Below are 17,281 nucleotides of genomic sequence, written 5' to 3' on the forward strand. Positions count from 1 at the left end.
TGCCCTCCTTTCCACAAGGGTATGGGTAGAGGCGCTCTTAGCCTTGGGACAAACAGCTGGCTTTTTTGCTTACTAGTGACCTCATCCTGACCTTCATGAATCTTCTCAAGATTCCATTTCACTGTCTGTAAAACTGAGCTACTGGTAGCTGTTTTGTGGGATTATCACAAAGTGTAAGTGAGACAAGGTTCTGAAAGTGTCCTACGGGCTATGAGCTACAGCTCGGATGTCTGTGTGGGTCACTGGACTGCACTGCAGGGAGGAAGGAAGCCCTTCGGTTTCACAGTGCAGGCTGGCAGGCTGGTGGTGACAGCTACAAGAACTGAGAGCAAAGTGTGAGTGTGGGTGCTGGGTGGCAGCCACTTGCAGATGTTTTCTGCAGGAAGCTCTGCTCAGCACTTCTCCCATCCTCCAGGGGGCCCACCGCAGCCCACATCCTTCAGTCTAGGTGCTTGAAGCTGGCTTTCCCCTCTGGCTCACAAGCTCCACCCACCAGGATAGATCACTGGTTCCCTCAGGCCTTCTGCAGAATCTCCCTGACCTCAGGGAATAGAAAGAAAGAGATGATAGTGGGACAGCATTCAGCTTCAGACAAAGAGGGTAGGAACCCTCTGGGGTCCTGCCCACAAGCTTAGGCTTGGGATGTGACCTTCAAGATATAATTCTGTACCTTCCATATGCTGTCTGACCACTCTGGGCCTCGGATTCCTTACTTTATCATAAACAAAGAAAAGACTAGCCTTACCTCTACAGGGTTATTGTGAGGATTAAATAAAATAATCTCAGTTTAAGTGCCTCACATGCACTTAGATTTAGATTTAGTGTTAGATTTCAGTCAAGTGCTGTTGGCTCATGCCTGTAATCTTAGCTACTCAAGAAGGCTGAGATCTGAGGATCACAGTCCAAAGCCATCTGGGGTAGGAAAATCAATACACCTCTTATCTCCAATAAACAATCAAAAAGCCAGCAGTGGAGCTGTGGCTCAAATGGTAGAGTGCCAGCCTTGAATGAAAAAGGTAAGGAACAGTGCCAGGCCCTGAGTTCAAATCCCAGTACTGGCACACACACACACACACACACACACACACACACACACACACACACACACACACACGCGCACGCACGCACGCACGCACGCACACACACACACACGGCATAATATCTATAATACATTGTTAAGGAGAAAAAAATCAAGTTTCAGAGCAATATATGGTGCTATGTTGCCCAACACAGTGGTCATAAGCCACATATACCTATATATTTTATTTGGCTCTACTGGGGTTTGATATCAGGAGCTGATGCTTCTTAGAAAAGTGTTCAACCACACCACAGATCCTTGTTTTAAAGTTATATTTTAGCCTCAGACCACAACTCTCCTACCTGCAGCCTCCCACACACCTTAGATCACAAGTACATATGACCATGCCTCTCTTATTGAGATGGGGTCTTGCTGTTTACACAGACTGGCCTCAAGCCATGATCCTTATCTCTGCTTCCTGAATAGCTGAGATTACAGATGCGAACTACCATGCCCAGCCACCACAGGCATCCCTCTCTATTTAATTGGGAAATTTAGTTGGTTAGTCACACTAGCACCATTTTAAGCCCTCCAGAAACTACACTGCTTAGAGTTATTGACTGGGTAGCACAGACCTAGTATACTTTCCTGATATGGATAGTCCCATTGAACAGTACCAGTGCAGGATTTGTATAAGTGCGCTAAAAATTTGCTGTGGGAAGACCCTCAGCCCCTTGGGGCTGGAGTGGAGGCTGTGGGACCAGCCCCCTTGAAGCACCATCCAGGGCAGGGATGGAGGCCCTGGTGGGGAGACTAAGCCAGGAACCCTGCAGGGAGTCAAGTGTGGCTGGCAGGCTGCATGTGGTGGAATTGGTCAGTACCTGCGCAGAAGCAGCCCTGGGAGTCCAGGCCCTTCTCGGTGGGGATGGCTACAAGGTACTGCAGCAGGAAGCCATTCTCCCTGGTGGCGAACTTCAGCACCTCCTGGCAGTTTTCATCCAGACTCCCACCTAGCGTCACAGCTTCCTCAGCTGTCTCTAGGTAGGATGCCAGGACCTTGCGGACCAGGTCCCTCCACAGGGCGGCCTCTTCAGCAGTCCCAGCCTGCAGTTTCAGAATGGCCTTGGCTGTGATGATTTTGAAGAAGGCCGGGCCCCCAAGGCTTGTGTCTGGCAAGATGTCTCGGATGGTCTCCACTCCATGGCTGTCACTGAGCATCTTCTCATTGTTTCTCACTCGGAAGCATTTCAGAGACTCCAAAGACAGAGAAAAAATGTAGGGTATCCAGGTTCTATCTGCATACAGGTACAGAAGGGACTCTTTGATAGCGTCTGGCTCTGGAACCTGGGCAGACGTCCAGTTCAACTGTGTGCCCTGGGGGACCACAGGCTCAGCCAGCAGAGCTGAATGAGAGGGGTGGCTGCCAGGAGGACCTTCAGGGGCATCCTCAGGCTCCTCTGGGTATTGGATGTTTACCCACTCATCCTCCTGCTGAGGCTGGACCTTTTGCAGGGCCTCGCGCACACGGTCCAGCCAGTCCTCCGCTTCATCCTGGGAGGAGGCACGCAATGCCAGCTTCTTGCCAGAGAAGACCAGCTCAAAGCGCCCATCGCTGTGGGCCGGCCCCACAGCCTGGCATCGCAGCAGGGAGCAGCTCTCCACACAGGTGTGCTCCTGGTCACTCAGGTAGAGGCGGAGCTCCAGTGGGGAGAGTTCACAGAAGAATTCCTTCCAGATGCCCATGGCTCCCCGCCGGGCCACGGTGCCCAGCTTCATGAGGCCCCGGAATGGGTTAGACAGCCCTGAAGGTGGAAAGAAACACTTCAGACTGTGGATCTGTCCCTTTACCACCCAAGGCCACCTCTGTGCTCAATAGCCTGTTGTGACAGTGGACACAGTAACTGCCTCCAGAATGGAGGTGGCCACGGGGCACTGTCAAATGGCATTCTAAAAGCTAGATGGGCCCTACCACGTCCTCCCTTCTGCTGTTGATCTCACTCTTTCCTCTCACAGGAAGATAAAAACACTCAGCTGATTCCTCCTCCAGGCTCCTCACTGCCCCTGCCCCTTCCAGCATCTGTGTCCACACTGACTTCCCTCATGTCACCAGGGACCACTGCGCTCCCGCCTGAGGCTAACCCTTCCCCTCCTCCCCACCTACTCAAGGACAAGGACATTTCTCTTTCAGTTCTCTTTCTCCCTTCTGGATTATTCTCATCAGCATACAAACATTGTTTTTCTCTCTCATAAAATTCTCTCTTCTCTCACATCTCTGGTTACCTTCTCTGTTTCTTGGTTTCCCCTTTACAGAAAAATGGCTTGAGGAAGTAGTGACAATTTCCTTGCTCTCTTTCCTTCTTGAACCTGTCCCAATGAAGCTTTTGTTCCTTCTTCTAATGAAACTGCTCCTGGGAAGGCCACCAAGGCCCTCTGTGGGGCCTGCCCAGAGCGCTCTACTCCCATCGCCTCATTTCTCTGACCTCTCAAGGCTGGAGCACCCCAGGGTGCAATCCTGGCTCCCTATCTATTCCTGGCTGAGCTTCCCTGCTCTCAAAGGTTTGTGGAGAAAACCCCTCCCCACACTTTCTTTCTATAGCCTAGACCTCGCCTATGAGCTTCAGATTCACATATCTACCTGCTCCATGTATGTCTAACATGTCTCCAAGTTCACATACTCCAGAACAAGTTCCTGATTTTCCTGCTGCTCACTTGCTTCTTTTCCCTAGTGTTCCTCATCTCATAAAATGGAAAACTTCAAGCCTGGCTTCAGTGGCTTACACCTGTAATCCTCAGGAGGCTGAGATCTGAGGATCACAGTTCAAAGCTAGCCCAGGCAGGAAAGTTCATGAGACTCTTATCTCCAGTAAACCACCAGAAAACTGAAAGTGGCACTGTGGCTCAAGTGATAGAATGCTAGCCTTGAGCTGAAGATCCTAGGGACAGTGTCCAGGCCCAGAGTTCAAGTCCCACGACTGATGGGGGGGCGGGGGGGGGGCAAGAGAGGAAAATTCCATCCTTCCATTTGCTGTGGCTGAAAACTTTAGGGTTACCCAGATATTCCTTCTTTCATGCCCTATACTTATTACACCAACAAATCTTATGGACTTTGCCTTTGCTACATATACCCAGAAACCCTTACTTTTCTCTGCTCCCCCTCCACTCCTTTCTCAACAGAATTATCTCTGGCTTGGCTATGACAATAGTCCCTAACTGGTCTTTCAGCATAGGAACCAGAAGGACCAATTTAAAAGATAAGCCAGGTCTGGGAATGTGGCTTAGCGATAGAGTACTTGCCTAGCATGCACAAAGCCTTGGGTTTGATTCCTCAGTGCCACATAAACAGAAAAACAGCTCGAAGTGGTGCTGTGACTCAAGTGGTAGAGTGCTAGCCTTGAGCAAAAAGAAGCATTAGGGACAGTGCTCAGGCCCTGAGTTCAAGCCCCAGGACTGGCAAGAAAAAAGGTAAGCCAGAGAGCATGGCTCAAGTGGCAGAATGCTTGCCTAGCAAGTGCAAGGATCAGAGTTCAAACCCACCCACCTCTGCTCCAACCACTCTAGCCACCATAGTCATTTGCCTCATCTCTCCCTCTCTTCCCACCTCAAATGTCACTTTAGCAGAGATGGTTGCTCTGGCCACCCTCTAGCAAGATGATGCTGTTTACCAGGGCATTCCTGAATCATTCTCCGTAGCTTTTATCATTACTTGACCACACTATTTACCTCTCCCTGGCCCATTAGAATGTAAATCTCATGAAGGTAGGGACACTGCTTTGCTTCCTGTTCCGTTCCCAGCTCCTAGACCAGTGCCGGACATATCACAGATGATTCCTGGTACACTCACAGAAATATGTGCTGAATAATGAATGGGCTGCTGAGAGAGTGAGTGCTCATGTGAGTACTGCCCTCCCAAAGATCACATAATTCTCTCTCCCCAGCCTGGACTAACCCTGGAGATCTGAAACTACTACACAGGCTTTTCCTGCTCCTCACGGGGCCTGGAAGCCTAGATACCCTGGCCTGGTTAGAAGGCATAGGTGGCCCTGGGTTGGCAGATACATCCAAAAGAAGCCAACATAGAGACCAGGGTTGGATCTACACAACCTTGGATTTCTGTCTCACAAACCTGGCTGAAATCTCTGCCAGAAGTGCAAACAGAAAATGAGAGAAAGAGCAATGTGAGGGCAGGCACACTTGTTTAAAAAGGAAACTCATTTTGATGGTCACAGAAACATTTGAAAAATTCGAGTACGGTTATTTAATGCTTCCTGGAATTTCACAGGATGTGGAGATCAAGCTGGCCTTACTTAAAGGGTCAGTGGAAGACAGAAAACAACAGTAGGTCTGATAAACCTCTCTAGAGCTGGTTCACGACCCATCCAAGATAAAAGGACTGTGGGAAGAAGCTGCTGGAGCACCTATGCCCATAAGGGCTGGTTTTTCCAAAGGGTGCAGAGTTAGTTCCCAGCAACCCAAAAACTTTATAGCATAGCTTCAGGGAGAATACTTCCACTTTACTATAGAAAGTAGTATTTTATAATCTGTAGGCTGTTTTTTTGTTTTGTTTTGTTTTATTGCCGGTTGTGGGGCCTGAACTCTGGCCCTGGGTGCTGTCCCTCAGCTCTTCAGTTCAAGGCTAGTGCTCTACCACTTGAGCCACAGTGCTACTTCTGACTTTTTCTGCTTATGTGGTGCTGAGGAATTGAACCCAGGGCCTCATGCATGCAAGACAAGCACTCTGCCACTGAGCCACCTTCCCAGTCCTGTAGTCTATTTTGAACACTGTTTTACTATGATGTTCTAAAGCATTTTCCCCAAACTCCTGAATTTCTAAACCCAAGTACACCTGACTATTTCATTCTAAGACCTGATTATTTCATTCTAGGCAAGGTCCCCCTGGGAGAACACACCACCTATTGGAAATGGCATATAAGACTCAGAGCCGCTTTCTGAAAGACACAGTCCCTGCAGATGGGACCATACAGAGCCACTTACCCATCTGCCTCCGGTGTACCACTCGAAAGTTTTTATGCTCATGTACTGGGGCTGCTCCGGCATTCTCCCTGCCTGGGGAGCGCACACACGCTCTGTCCAAGGCCCCCAAGGAACAGCTCTTTTGAGGTCCTTCAGTAGGACACCTGTGGAGAGTGGACCCTGGCTCTGGAGTCTCTTGGCAAGAAGCTGCACAGACACGGGAAGCATTCTGTAGAACGTGCTCCTGAGGGGGCCGATAAAAGTCATCTTCGGAGATCCAGCTTGGGCTTTTCTATCAAGAAAAGGAAAGCAGCAGCTGTCTGTTTTAGAGAGCTTAAATATGTTTGCACAGTCATGATCTACATAGCATAAAAATGTCCCATTTCTAAAAATGAATCTACAATTAAGTAGTTTTTTTTTTTTTGGGTGTGGGGGCGGTCCAGTCGTGGGGCCTGAACTCTGGGCCTGGGCGCTGTTCTTCAGCTCTTCAGCTCAAGGCTAGTGCTCTACCACTTGAGCCACAGTGCCACTTCTGGCTTTTTTTTTCTGCTTGTGTGGTGCTGAGGAATCGAACCCAGGGCCTCAGGCATGCAAGGCAAGTGCTCTACCACTGAGCCACCTTCCCAGCCCAAGTTTTGTTATTTTTATAAAGTGTAACCATCATCATAAATCTAAGTTGAGGGATAAATATATATTTTATATATAATTTATACATATATATAAATTATATATAAAATATATATATTTATCCCTCAACTTAGATTATATATAATATATATTACGTATAATATATATTATATAGATTATATATAATATATATTATGTATAATATACATTATATATATAGTTGGTCATGGGGCTTGAACTCTGAGCCTGGGTGCTGTCCCTGAGCTCTTTGGCTCAAGGTAAGCGGTCTACCACTTGAGCAGTAGCGCCACTTTCCGTTTTCTGGTCGTTTATTGGACTTGCCTGCCTGTACTGGCTCTGAACCGCAATCCTCAGATCTCAGCCTCCTAAGTAGCTAGGATTACAGGCATGGCCCACCGGTGCCCGGCTAAGGATATTTTTATAATTCCCCAAAAGAAACCCTCTATCCAATGGCAGTCACCCCTACTTCTCCATTTAGGAATTTTCTTCTATATTCTGTCTCCACAGATTTGTACACTTCTGCTCATTTCATATAAAAGGGATCTTAGGCTATAAAATAGTAGTGTATGGTTTTTTGAAACTGACTCCTTAGTGTAATATTTTCAAGGTTCATCCTACTTAGAGACATTTAGCTTTCAATATTTTTTACTATCAAATAATGGTATTCAGGTACCACATCTTGTTTATCTACTCAGATGCTAATGTACATTTGGGCTATTATGAATACTGCTGCTATGTACATTCACGCACAAGTTTTTTATGTGGACTTCTGTTTTGCTTTTCTTGGATATATGTATACACACACACACACTTTTATCTGGACATATATAACTCTAAGTTTAACTTTTTGAAGAACTATCCATTTCCCAACATAGCTGTACTATTTTATATTCCCACCAGCAATGTCTAAAGGTTCCAGTTTCTCTGTAAACTCTCCAACATTTATTATGTCTTCTTGACTACAGCCATCCTGGTGAGTGTGAAGAGGCACCTCACTGTGGCTTCTATTTGCATTTTCCCAATGTTTAGTAGCACTTTTCATGTGGCTAATGGTTTTATCCATGCTGACCACCCCTCACTTATAAGGCCTTACTATGTATCTCACGCTGGCCTTAAAATTCTCTTCTTTTAGCCGCCTGATAGCTGGGTTTACAGGTATGAACCTCTATGCCCAGCTCTACTTTTTTTTTTCCCCTTTGTGCTCCTGGTGGTATATCTAAGCAATATTGGCAGCTAACTAAAGCCAACGTCAGAACAAAACTACTCCTACATTGCTCCTAAGGGCTTTGTGATTTTAGTGCTTACAGTTAGGTCTATAATCCATTCTGAGTTAGTTTTTGTGTAAGGGCAAGAGGTGCAACTTTACTCTTCAGTGAGTGGATATCCTGTTGTCCCAACATGTATGCCTTGCATACAGGGTTTGAGATGAGGGAGGCTCAGTCCTCACTGGATCCTTTGTGTATGTGTTCTAGTCCTGATGCTTGAATTCAGGGTCTAGGTGCTGTCCCTGAACTTTTTTGTTCAACGCTAGTGTTCTACTATTGAGCCATGGTTATACTTCAAGCTTTTTGGCACTTAATAGGAGGTAAGAATCTCATGGACTTCCCTGCTCTGGCTGATTTTGAGCTGCAATCCTCAGATCTCAGCCTCCTGAGTAGCTAGGGTTATAGGTGTGAGTCAACTGCACCCAGCCTCCCTGCCTCTTTTGTTTTTGAGTCAGGTTCTTACTATGTAACCTAGGCTGACCTCAAGCTTGAGATCCTCCTGCCACCACCTCCTGGGTACTAAGATAACAGGCTAGGCCATGGCACCAAGCTGGTCTCTACTTCTGAGCAGGCCTCCAGCAGGCAGGTCCTGGCTTCTCCTTTTGCTGCAGTCACTGAGTCTGAAGATACTTAGCAAGAGGGGAAGTGGGAAAGATCTGGGGCCAGTGAGCTTGTGGGAATAATTCCAGTTCCCTTCTTTCATTATTTCAGGCCCTCCTGCCCTTCTGTGCCTAAACATAGAAGAACAGAGGCAAGGAAGCTGGCAGGCTGCCCAAAGTGGCTGTCTGCATGGAGGAAATGAGTCACACAGAGGTGGAACCAGCCCAGCTGTTTTGCTAAGTGCCACTAACCTTACCCTGATATTGCTATTTCCAACCCCTCAATCGAGATTGCCCTCCCTGGCTCTGTAGACAGGGAGGATCAGCTTGGGAAGGCTTGGTTTGGACAGTTTAATTCATTCAGATGCTGCAAGACTCCTGAGGCCAAGAGTAGCAAGTTCTGATTCAGATGCATGAGGGAGCTACCTAGAAACCTATTTCAGAACTGGCTGGGGGTTCAGTTTCGTTCTGCCAGGGATAGGATGATGTGTTGATCAGTGTAGCTACTGGGGACCATGTGCAACACTGGATTCTAAACAAAGCCCTCCTAGATCACTAAGACCCAGGGCAATTCCCTGAGGACAATGGATGAAGCAACTCCTAGCACACTGGAGATCCTGCAGATGTGCAGCCCCTGCTCATGGCCTTGATGGGAGAGTTAACATCACCTCCTTCTGGACATTTCTTCAGCCATCCTAGCTCCCACCCCCTCTCACCTTCCATTGAGACAGGGACCCTTACAGTCCCCCTGATATTCTGTGCTTACCCCATCCTAGCATCTACAAGGCGATTTGGAAGTTCTTTCTCTTCCTCTTTTTTGGGGGGTAGGGGGATGGGGTGGGTAGACCAATGTTCGCTCAGCAAGCACTCTACCACTTAAGTCACGGCGCCAGTCTTGCCATTATGTTTCTTGGTATGTTCAGCAAAAGGGCAGGGCACTTGTAAGAGACTAAATTCCAACTACTAAAAAAACTTCCTTTTTTTTTTCTTCTGTTGGTCATGGTGCTTGAACTCAGGGCCTACCTGTTCGTGAGCTCTTTTTGCTCAAGGCTAGCATTCTACCACTTTGAGCTATAGCTCCACTTCTGGTTTTCTGCTGGTTAAATGGAGATGAGTCCCATGGACTTTCCTGCCTGGGCTGGCTTTGAACTGTAATCCTTAGATCTCAGCCTCCTGAGCACAGTAGATAGGATTTCAGGTACGAGCCACCAGCACCTGGCCCAAATTGTGAGAGAGAGAGAGAGAGAGAAAGAGAGAGACAGAGACAGAGACAGAGAGAAACTGTGTGTGTGTGTGTCTGATGTCTGTCTGTCTGTGTGTTTTTTTGTTCCTGGGGCTTGAATTCAGGGCCTAGGTGGTCCCTGAGCTTCTTTGTGCTCAAGGCTAGCACTGTACCATTTGAGCCAAAGTGATACTTCTGGCTTTTTTTTTTTTTTTTTTTTGATCGGTTATAGGCCTTGAACTCTGGGCCTGGGCACTGTTCCTCAGCTTTTCAGCTCAAGGCAAGCACTCTACCACTTGAGCTACAGCACCACTTCCAGTTTTCTGGTGGTTTATTAGAGATGAGTCTCATGGCCTTTCCTGCCCTGGCTGGCTTTGAACCTGGATCCTCAGATTTCAGCCTCCTGAGTAGGTAGGATTACAGGTGTGAGCCACCAGTGCTGGCACTTCTGGCTTTTTTGAATAGTTTATTGGAGATAAGGGTCTCACTGGGACTTTTCTGCTTAGGCTGCCTTCGAACCGTGATCCTCAGATCTCAGCCTCCTGAGTAGGTAGGATTATAGATGTGAGCCACTGGCACCTGGCTCCCAAATATTTTTTAATGTAAGATAATAAAGGGGTGGTGGTGGAAGGAACTGGAGAGATAGAGACAAATGTGAATTTCATGGCTATGGAGAGTAAGCGCAAGTACTTTTTTCACTACTAGGAAATGCTCAGACATAGTCCATTGACCACAGAGCAGCTGCCAGATGATTCGCTGAAGAAAACCTCTGATTTGCTAAAGCAACAGTGGGAACAAGTTCCTTGGAGATGGCTGAGAGTGTGTCGGCCCCTGGGAGACCACATACATACAGCTCTGGTCACCAGTCACACCAAGGTTGGTTCCCTTTACTCTCCTTCTTCCTACATGTTGTCTGCTAGCTCCAGGGGTGGGATCACCACTGACTCAGGATCTACATAGTAGCACCTGCCACCAGAACTCATGGCAGATGAAGCCCACTCTGAGCTGGTACCTGACATTGTATTTAATGGCTATACCCTGAGGGAACAAGCTGAGGAGCAGGATCCAGGCCTCTGGACCACTTTTAAAGGACTTGACTTGTCCAGGCTGTCCTCATTATGTCAAGCAAGGTGACTGCCTATTTCCAGTTCTTCAAGAGGGGATTCCCGTGCTTTAGGTAGATGGATTCAAGGGCTCCCTGCTCCTAGCACCTTTTCTTCCTGTGTATCATTTATCTGTTCCCAAAGGGAAGGGCTCTTATCTGCCCTGTTTCATTTATCATGGTGGTTGGTTCATTTGAAGTGCTTTAAGCTAAACGGCTTAACACCCCCCCACACACATTTTTTTGTGCTTATATTAGGGCTTGAGCTCAGAGCCTTGTGCTCTAGCTCAGCTTTGCTCTACCACTTGAGCCATGCTTCTAGTCTAGCTTTTTTTGATAGTTAATTGGAGATAGACTCTCCTAGACCTTTCTGTCTGGACTGGCCTTGAATCTTGATCCCAGATCTCAGCCTCCTGAGCACTTATGATTATAGGTGTGAGTCACTGGTGCCAGGCCAAACAAGACATTAAAAAAAAAAAAGAGGGGCTGGGAAGGTGGCTCAGTGGTAGAGCACTTGCCTTGCATGCTCAAGGCCCTGGGTTCGATTCCTCAGCACCACATAAGCAAAAAGAAAAAAGCCGGAAGTGGTGCTGTGACTCAAGTGGTAGAGCGCTAGCCTTGAGCTGAAGAGCTGAGGGACAGCGCCCAGGCCCAGAGTTCAGGCCCCACGACCGGACCCCCCCCCCCCCAAAAAAAAAGACTGAAGTCTCTCCAGGCCATAAAACTTAATGGTGACTCCAACATCCCTCCAAAGATGTGTCAAATAAAAAGCATGTGGCTGGGCTGGGAAGGAGGCTCAGTGGTAGAGTGCTTGCCTTGCATGCATGAGGCCCTGGTTCCATTCCTCAACACCACTTAAGCAGAAAAAGCCAGAAGTGGTACTGTGGCTCAAGTGGTAGAGCACTAGCCTTGAGCTGAAGAGCTGAGGGACAGCATCCAGGCCCAGAGTTCAGGCCCTATGACAGACAAAAAAAAAAAAAGCATCTGGCTAAATAATGTAAACACAAGACAGATGAGAACCATAGGGGAAGACCTGCAGGGCAGAGTCCAGCATGGTCCAAAGGCAAGGAGCCCAAAGGACCATATGCACAGGCAGGACACACGGTGGTGCCAGCAGGAGCCACAGAGCCTTTCAACCTTCAATGTGCCTTGGCTTGAGTCTTCAACCTTCTATACAGGCGTGAGCCACCAGCGCCCAGCAAAATAAACAACTTCTATTCAATAAAAAATATCAAGCCTCATTAGAGGCTCATGCCTCTAATTCTAACTATTCAAGAGGCTGACATCTGAGGATTGCAGTTCAAAGCCAGCCCAAGTATAAATGTCCCTGAGACTCTTATCTACAATTAACCACCAGAAAAATGGAAGTGGAGCTGTGGCTCAAAGTGGTAGAGCACTAGCCTTGAACAAAAGAGCTCAGAGACATTGCTCAGGCCCTGAGTTCAAGTTCTATGACCAACAAAAAAGAAAAAGAAAAATACCATTAACTAATTTAAAAGGCAAATCAAGTTTGGAAAAAGACAATTGCTGCATTTGTATTTTTCCTCTAATAAAAAATTAGATCTAGGGCTGGGAAGGTGGCTCAGTGGTAGAGTGCTTGCCTTGCATGCATGAGGCCCTGGGTTCGATTCCTCAGCCCCACATAAGAAAAAAGAAAAAAGCCGGAAGTGGTGCTGTGGCTCAAGTGGTAGAGCACTAGCCTTGAGCTGAAGAGCTGAGGGACAGCGCCCAGGCCCAGAGTTCAGGCCCCATGACCGGACCCCCCCCCCCCAAAAAAAAAATTAGATCTATAATATTGAAAGCCTCTACCAGTCAACATTGAAAGAATATACAGTTTTTTTAAGAAATAGGTTGATGTCTTGAATAAATGTTTCACAAAAGAGGATCAAATTATCAACAAGAAAATGAAAGGGCATTGATAGCTTTAGTCATCAGGGACATGTATGTTAAAACTATGACAAGCCATCACCCATTCACATGGCAGTAACAGTAGTAATGATAATAATAGTTCATAAACTAGGTAATAACAAGTGCTGGTAAACATGTGGAGAAATACATTGCCAGTTGAAATATAAACTAGGGTGGCTGCTTTGGAAAACTGTTTGGAAGTTCTGCTAAAGATTAAAAATAGAGTTACTATATGATCCAAAAATTCTGCTCTTAGTTATGAAGCCAAGAAAATTAAAAACATACACCCATACAAAAATTTGTATAAATCAAACAGGGTGTCTCATGCTTGTAATCCCAGCTACTTGGAGACAGAGATCCAGATCATGGTTTGAGGTTAGCCTGGGCAAAAAGTTGATGAGACTCCATTTCAAGCAATACACTGGGCAGTGATGGTGCAATACCTGTAATCACAGCTATGTGGGAAGCTACAGATAGGAGGGTGGTAGTCTAAGGTCTGCCTGGGCAAAAACTCAAGACCTTAACTGAAAAATAACTATAGCAAAAGGATTGGAGGTAGAGAAACAACTGACTGGAAGTGCCAGGCCCTGAGATTCAACATCAGTACCACCAAAATACAAAAACCAAAAACCTTGTAAATGAATATCTGCAGCAGCATTGTTTACAATACATAGAAAGATGAAAAAACCTAAATGTCCATCAAAATACAACGTGACCTAGTCATACTATAGGATATACAACAGAATAATACTCAACAGTTAAAACAAATGAAGTACCAATACATGCTACAATATAGATAAAACTTCAAAAGTATGTTTATCAAAAGAGACCAGTCACAAAAGATCACCTATTGTATGATTTCATTTATATGAGATTTCCAGAACAGTCAAATCTATCACAATAGAAAATGGATTACTGGTTGTCAGAGTTAAGAGGAGTGCAGTAAAGGAAGAAGAGAAAAACAGTTGCTTTAGGTGGTGGTGTTGAGGGATAAAATGTTACAAAATTAGACTGTGGTGATGGCTTAACAATCTTTTTTGGTGGTGGTGGTGGTCATGGGACTTGAACTCAGGGCCTGGGTGCTGTCCCTGAGCTTTGTGCTTTACCACCTTGAGTCACAGCTCCACTTCTGGATTTTTAGGTGGTTAATTAGAGATAGGAGTTTCATAGAGTTTCCTGCCTGAGATGGCTTTAAACTGCAATCCTCATATCTTAGCCTCCTGAATAGCTAGGATTATAGGTGTGAGCCACTAGTGCCTGGCTGGTTTCACAATCTTATAAACACACTAAAAAATATCAACTTATACTTTGATCAGGTGAATTACATAGTATGTGGATTATCAGTAAACCAGTTAAAAAGTGGGGGCAATAGCCAGGTTGGTGGTTCAGACCTGTAATCCTAGTACTTGGGAGGTGGAGGCAAGAGGATTGAGGTTCAAGACCAGTCAGAGAGGAAAATCTGAGAGATCACTTCTTAACCAAGAGCTGGGCACTGGGTGTGGTGGCACATTCCTGTCACTCTACTAATTATGAGAAAAAAATCTAAAATAGATATATTATGACCTAGACCTGGACTAAGGTAGGAAGCAAGATCTTTTTTTTTTTTTTTTTTTTGGTCCTGGGGCTTGAACTCTGGGCCTGAGTGCTGTCTCTCAGCTCTTCAGCTCAAGGCTAGAGCTCTACCACTTAAGCCACAATGCCACTTCTGGTTTTCTGGTGGTTTATTGGAGATAAGAGTTTCACGGACTTTCCTGCCTGGGCTGGCTTTGAACCACGATCCTCAGATCTCAGCCTCCTGAGTAGGTAGGATTATAGGCATGAGCCACCGGCGCCCAGGTGGAAGCAAGACCTTATCTCAAAAACAACCAGCTTGTAAGGGGGCTGGAGGTGTGGCTACATGTTAGAGTGCCTGCCTAACAAACTCAAGGCCTTGAGTTCTAACCCCAGTACCACCAAAAAATGAACAATTAAAAAAAAAAAGCACATTTTTCAAGGAGATGCCCAGGTAGGCTTTCCCTCAGGCTAGAGACAAAATGTGCTGGATTATTCCAGAGTGGCTCTATCCAACAGAAATACAATGTGAGCCACATACATATACTAGTAGCCACATTAAAAAAGTAAGAAAAACATATAAAATTCATTTTAATAATATATCTTATTATGTCTAATATATCCAAAAGATCTTTTCCTTTGAACAAGCCAGCAATAAAAGTCATCTCAGTTTGGCCCAGCCATACTTGAAATGTCTAATAGCCCCATTTGATTGGTGGCCACCACATTGTACTGGAAAGTTCTAAAATCTGGCTCATGTTGGAAAATAAGGAAGAACACGGCATTTTGGGAAAATATCCACTTAGCATATCCTCACAGTTGTGAAGATGGAGATGACAGGAGTCATGCGTGGGAGGTGACCAGCACAGTCCCTGGCTCCTCTGCATAGCTCACAGACCAAGAAACATTAGCTCATCATTACAACATTGTCAACACTATTACATGTGGGGAAAACAGAAGGCAATGGGGAGAACAGAAGACAATGGGGAGAAGGCAGAAACCACTAGCTTGGGAGACCTCATTTCAGCTTTGAGGCTCTTTTCCCACGAGTAGCCTGCACACTCACCGGACTGGTAGGAGAGGAAACTCCGAGCTTCAGTCCAATTCTTCCATGGTCCGGGACTTTCTGCTGGCCACACCCTGGGCCAACTGTGGCACTGACAGGACTAGATGACTGCTGGTCTGACAGGCTCCCTGCAGAGACAGCTTGGGCCATGCCTGGCTGTTGCACATCCAGGGCACCTGGTTCTTGGGGGAGTGGCTCTTGCTTGTGACCGCCATGTTGGGTTGTAGAGGATGCTGAGGCAGGAAGGAGCTCTGCAGGCCCATCAAAGTGCAGCTGGGTGTTGGTGGCAGGCCTGAGGGACAGCGAGGACTGTGGTTTGAGGGTCTCTGTCTCTTGGTTTGGTCTGTTGCTTGGCATAGAGTTTACCTGGGCTTTGCTGAATTCTGACAATACCCTAGAAAATTTTTAAACAAAGAAAAACTTGTGTAACAGGCTGCTGGTTAGAATGCCTCATCTTTACTGAAACAGTGGGTAGAAATGAAAAACTCAGTTTCATGATTTAAAAACCAAACAACACAGCATTCTCTGTCTTTCTCTTTTTATTTGTTGTGCTGATCCTGAGGCTTGAATTCAGAACCTTGGTGCTGTCCCTAAGCTCTTTTGCTTAAGGTAGTACTCTAATACTTGAGTCACAACTCTATTTCCAACTTTTTGGTGGTTAACTGGAGATTAGAACATCACTGACTTTTCCTGCCTGGGCTGGATTTCAAGCACGATCCTCAGATCTCGGCCTCCCGAGTTGCTAAAATTATATGTGTAAACCACAGGCACCCAGTTTGCACAACAATCCCTTCATTACCTATGGCACTCCCTGGAGCCCACAAAGCCCTACTCTGATGTGCACAAAGGCAGGATTTAGGACCACTAGGTGGGCAGGGGACTTGTGCAGCACCAGTGTCAGATGAAAGGCTCACTTAATCTTCTGGAAATTGACCACCATTCTGAATAGGCAACATGGTTCTTGCTAAGGTCTCACTCTAAAACTGGATCACTGAAAAGAAGGCCAGTTACAGGGATGGATTTAGGGCTTTGTGCTCTGGTTTGGCACTTTTGCTCACAGCTGGTGCTTTATCACTTGAGCTATGTTTCTAGTTCTGGCTTTTCTGCTGGTTAACTGAAGATAAGAGTCTTTTGGAGGATTTGTCTGCTTAGGTTGACTGTATAAAGTGTTCCTCAGCCTCCTAAGTAGCTAGGTTTATAAGAATGAGCCACCGATGCCTAGGTTTATGAACAATTTTAAGTTGCAAATTATTTAACTATTATGGTCTGTAATCCTAACTACTTAGGAGGCTGAGGTCTAGTGGATCAGGATTCAAAGCCACCCAGCTCTAAAGTCCTTTAGATTCCATCTCCAGTTAACCAACAAAAAGCTGGCCTGGAGGTATAGCTCAAGTAGTAGCGCATTGGCTGTGAGCAAGAAAGCTGAGCAAGAGTTATGCCTTGAGTCAAAGCCCTGGTACCAGCAAAACAAAACAAAACCTAAACCAACAAAAATATCTATATATTATAATAAAAATAAAATAAAAAATAACTTATGCATGATGGTGTACACCTGTAATCCCAGCCCTTGGGAGGTTAAGGCTGGAGAATTGCCAGTTCCAGGTCAGTCTGGGCTACCCAGTAGAAACTCTGTAGCAAAGAAAACAAAAATAATAATAACCTAAGTGAACTCCAAGTGCCAATGAGAATCTTTAGCTCTCATAACATTTACTCTAAGAAGCATTTACTCTCTCAGTATGCTCAGACTAACTTTGAGGCCTACCTGTAAACATGATGGCCCTAGGTGTTTGTGCACCTGAGAGTTTATTGTTCCAAAGTTTGTTCACATCAGTATTCATCTGCACATTCTGACCCTTGTCTCTTGAGTTTCCTCACAAGACCCAGACTAATGCTTTCCATTAGTGGATGGTTAGTAATTCAATAACGTTACT

At 46.0% G+C, this 17,281-nt stretch overlaps 1 protein-coding gene across 4 annotated transcripts in view; it reads right to left on the reverse strand.

Annotated features, from left to right (window-relative positions):
* Positions 1-17,281, reverse strand: part of Plekhm1 (pleckstrin homology and RUN domain containing M1) — a 48,115-nt gene that overhangs the window by 11,366 nt on the left and 19,468 nt on the right. For all 4 annotated transcript variants that reach the window (XM_042673895.1, XM_042673892.1, XM_042673893.1 and 1 more), the window contains 3 exons: positions 15,351-15,744; positions 6,011-6,281; positions 1,900-2,820 (listed from right to left, as the gene is read on the reverse strand). In XM_042673895.1, the coding sequence (XP_042529829.1) occupies positions 1,900-2,820; positions 6,011-6,281; positions 15,351-15,744 (1,586 nt within the window). The remainder of the gene's footprint in view (positions 1-1,899; positions 2,821-6,010; positions 6,282-15,350; positions 15,745-17,281) is intronic.

The sequence above is a fragment of the Dipodomys spectabilis genome, unplaced genomic scaffold, assembly GCF_019054845.1.
Source record: "Dipodomys spectabilis isolate Male_0828 unplaced genomic scaffold, ASM1905484v1 ptg000018l, whole genome shotgun sequence".
Taxonomy (NCBI): domain Eukaryota; kingdom Metazoa; phylum Chordata; class Mammalia; order Rodentia; family Heteromyidae; genus Dipodomys; species Dipodomys spectabilis.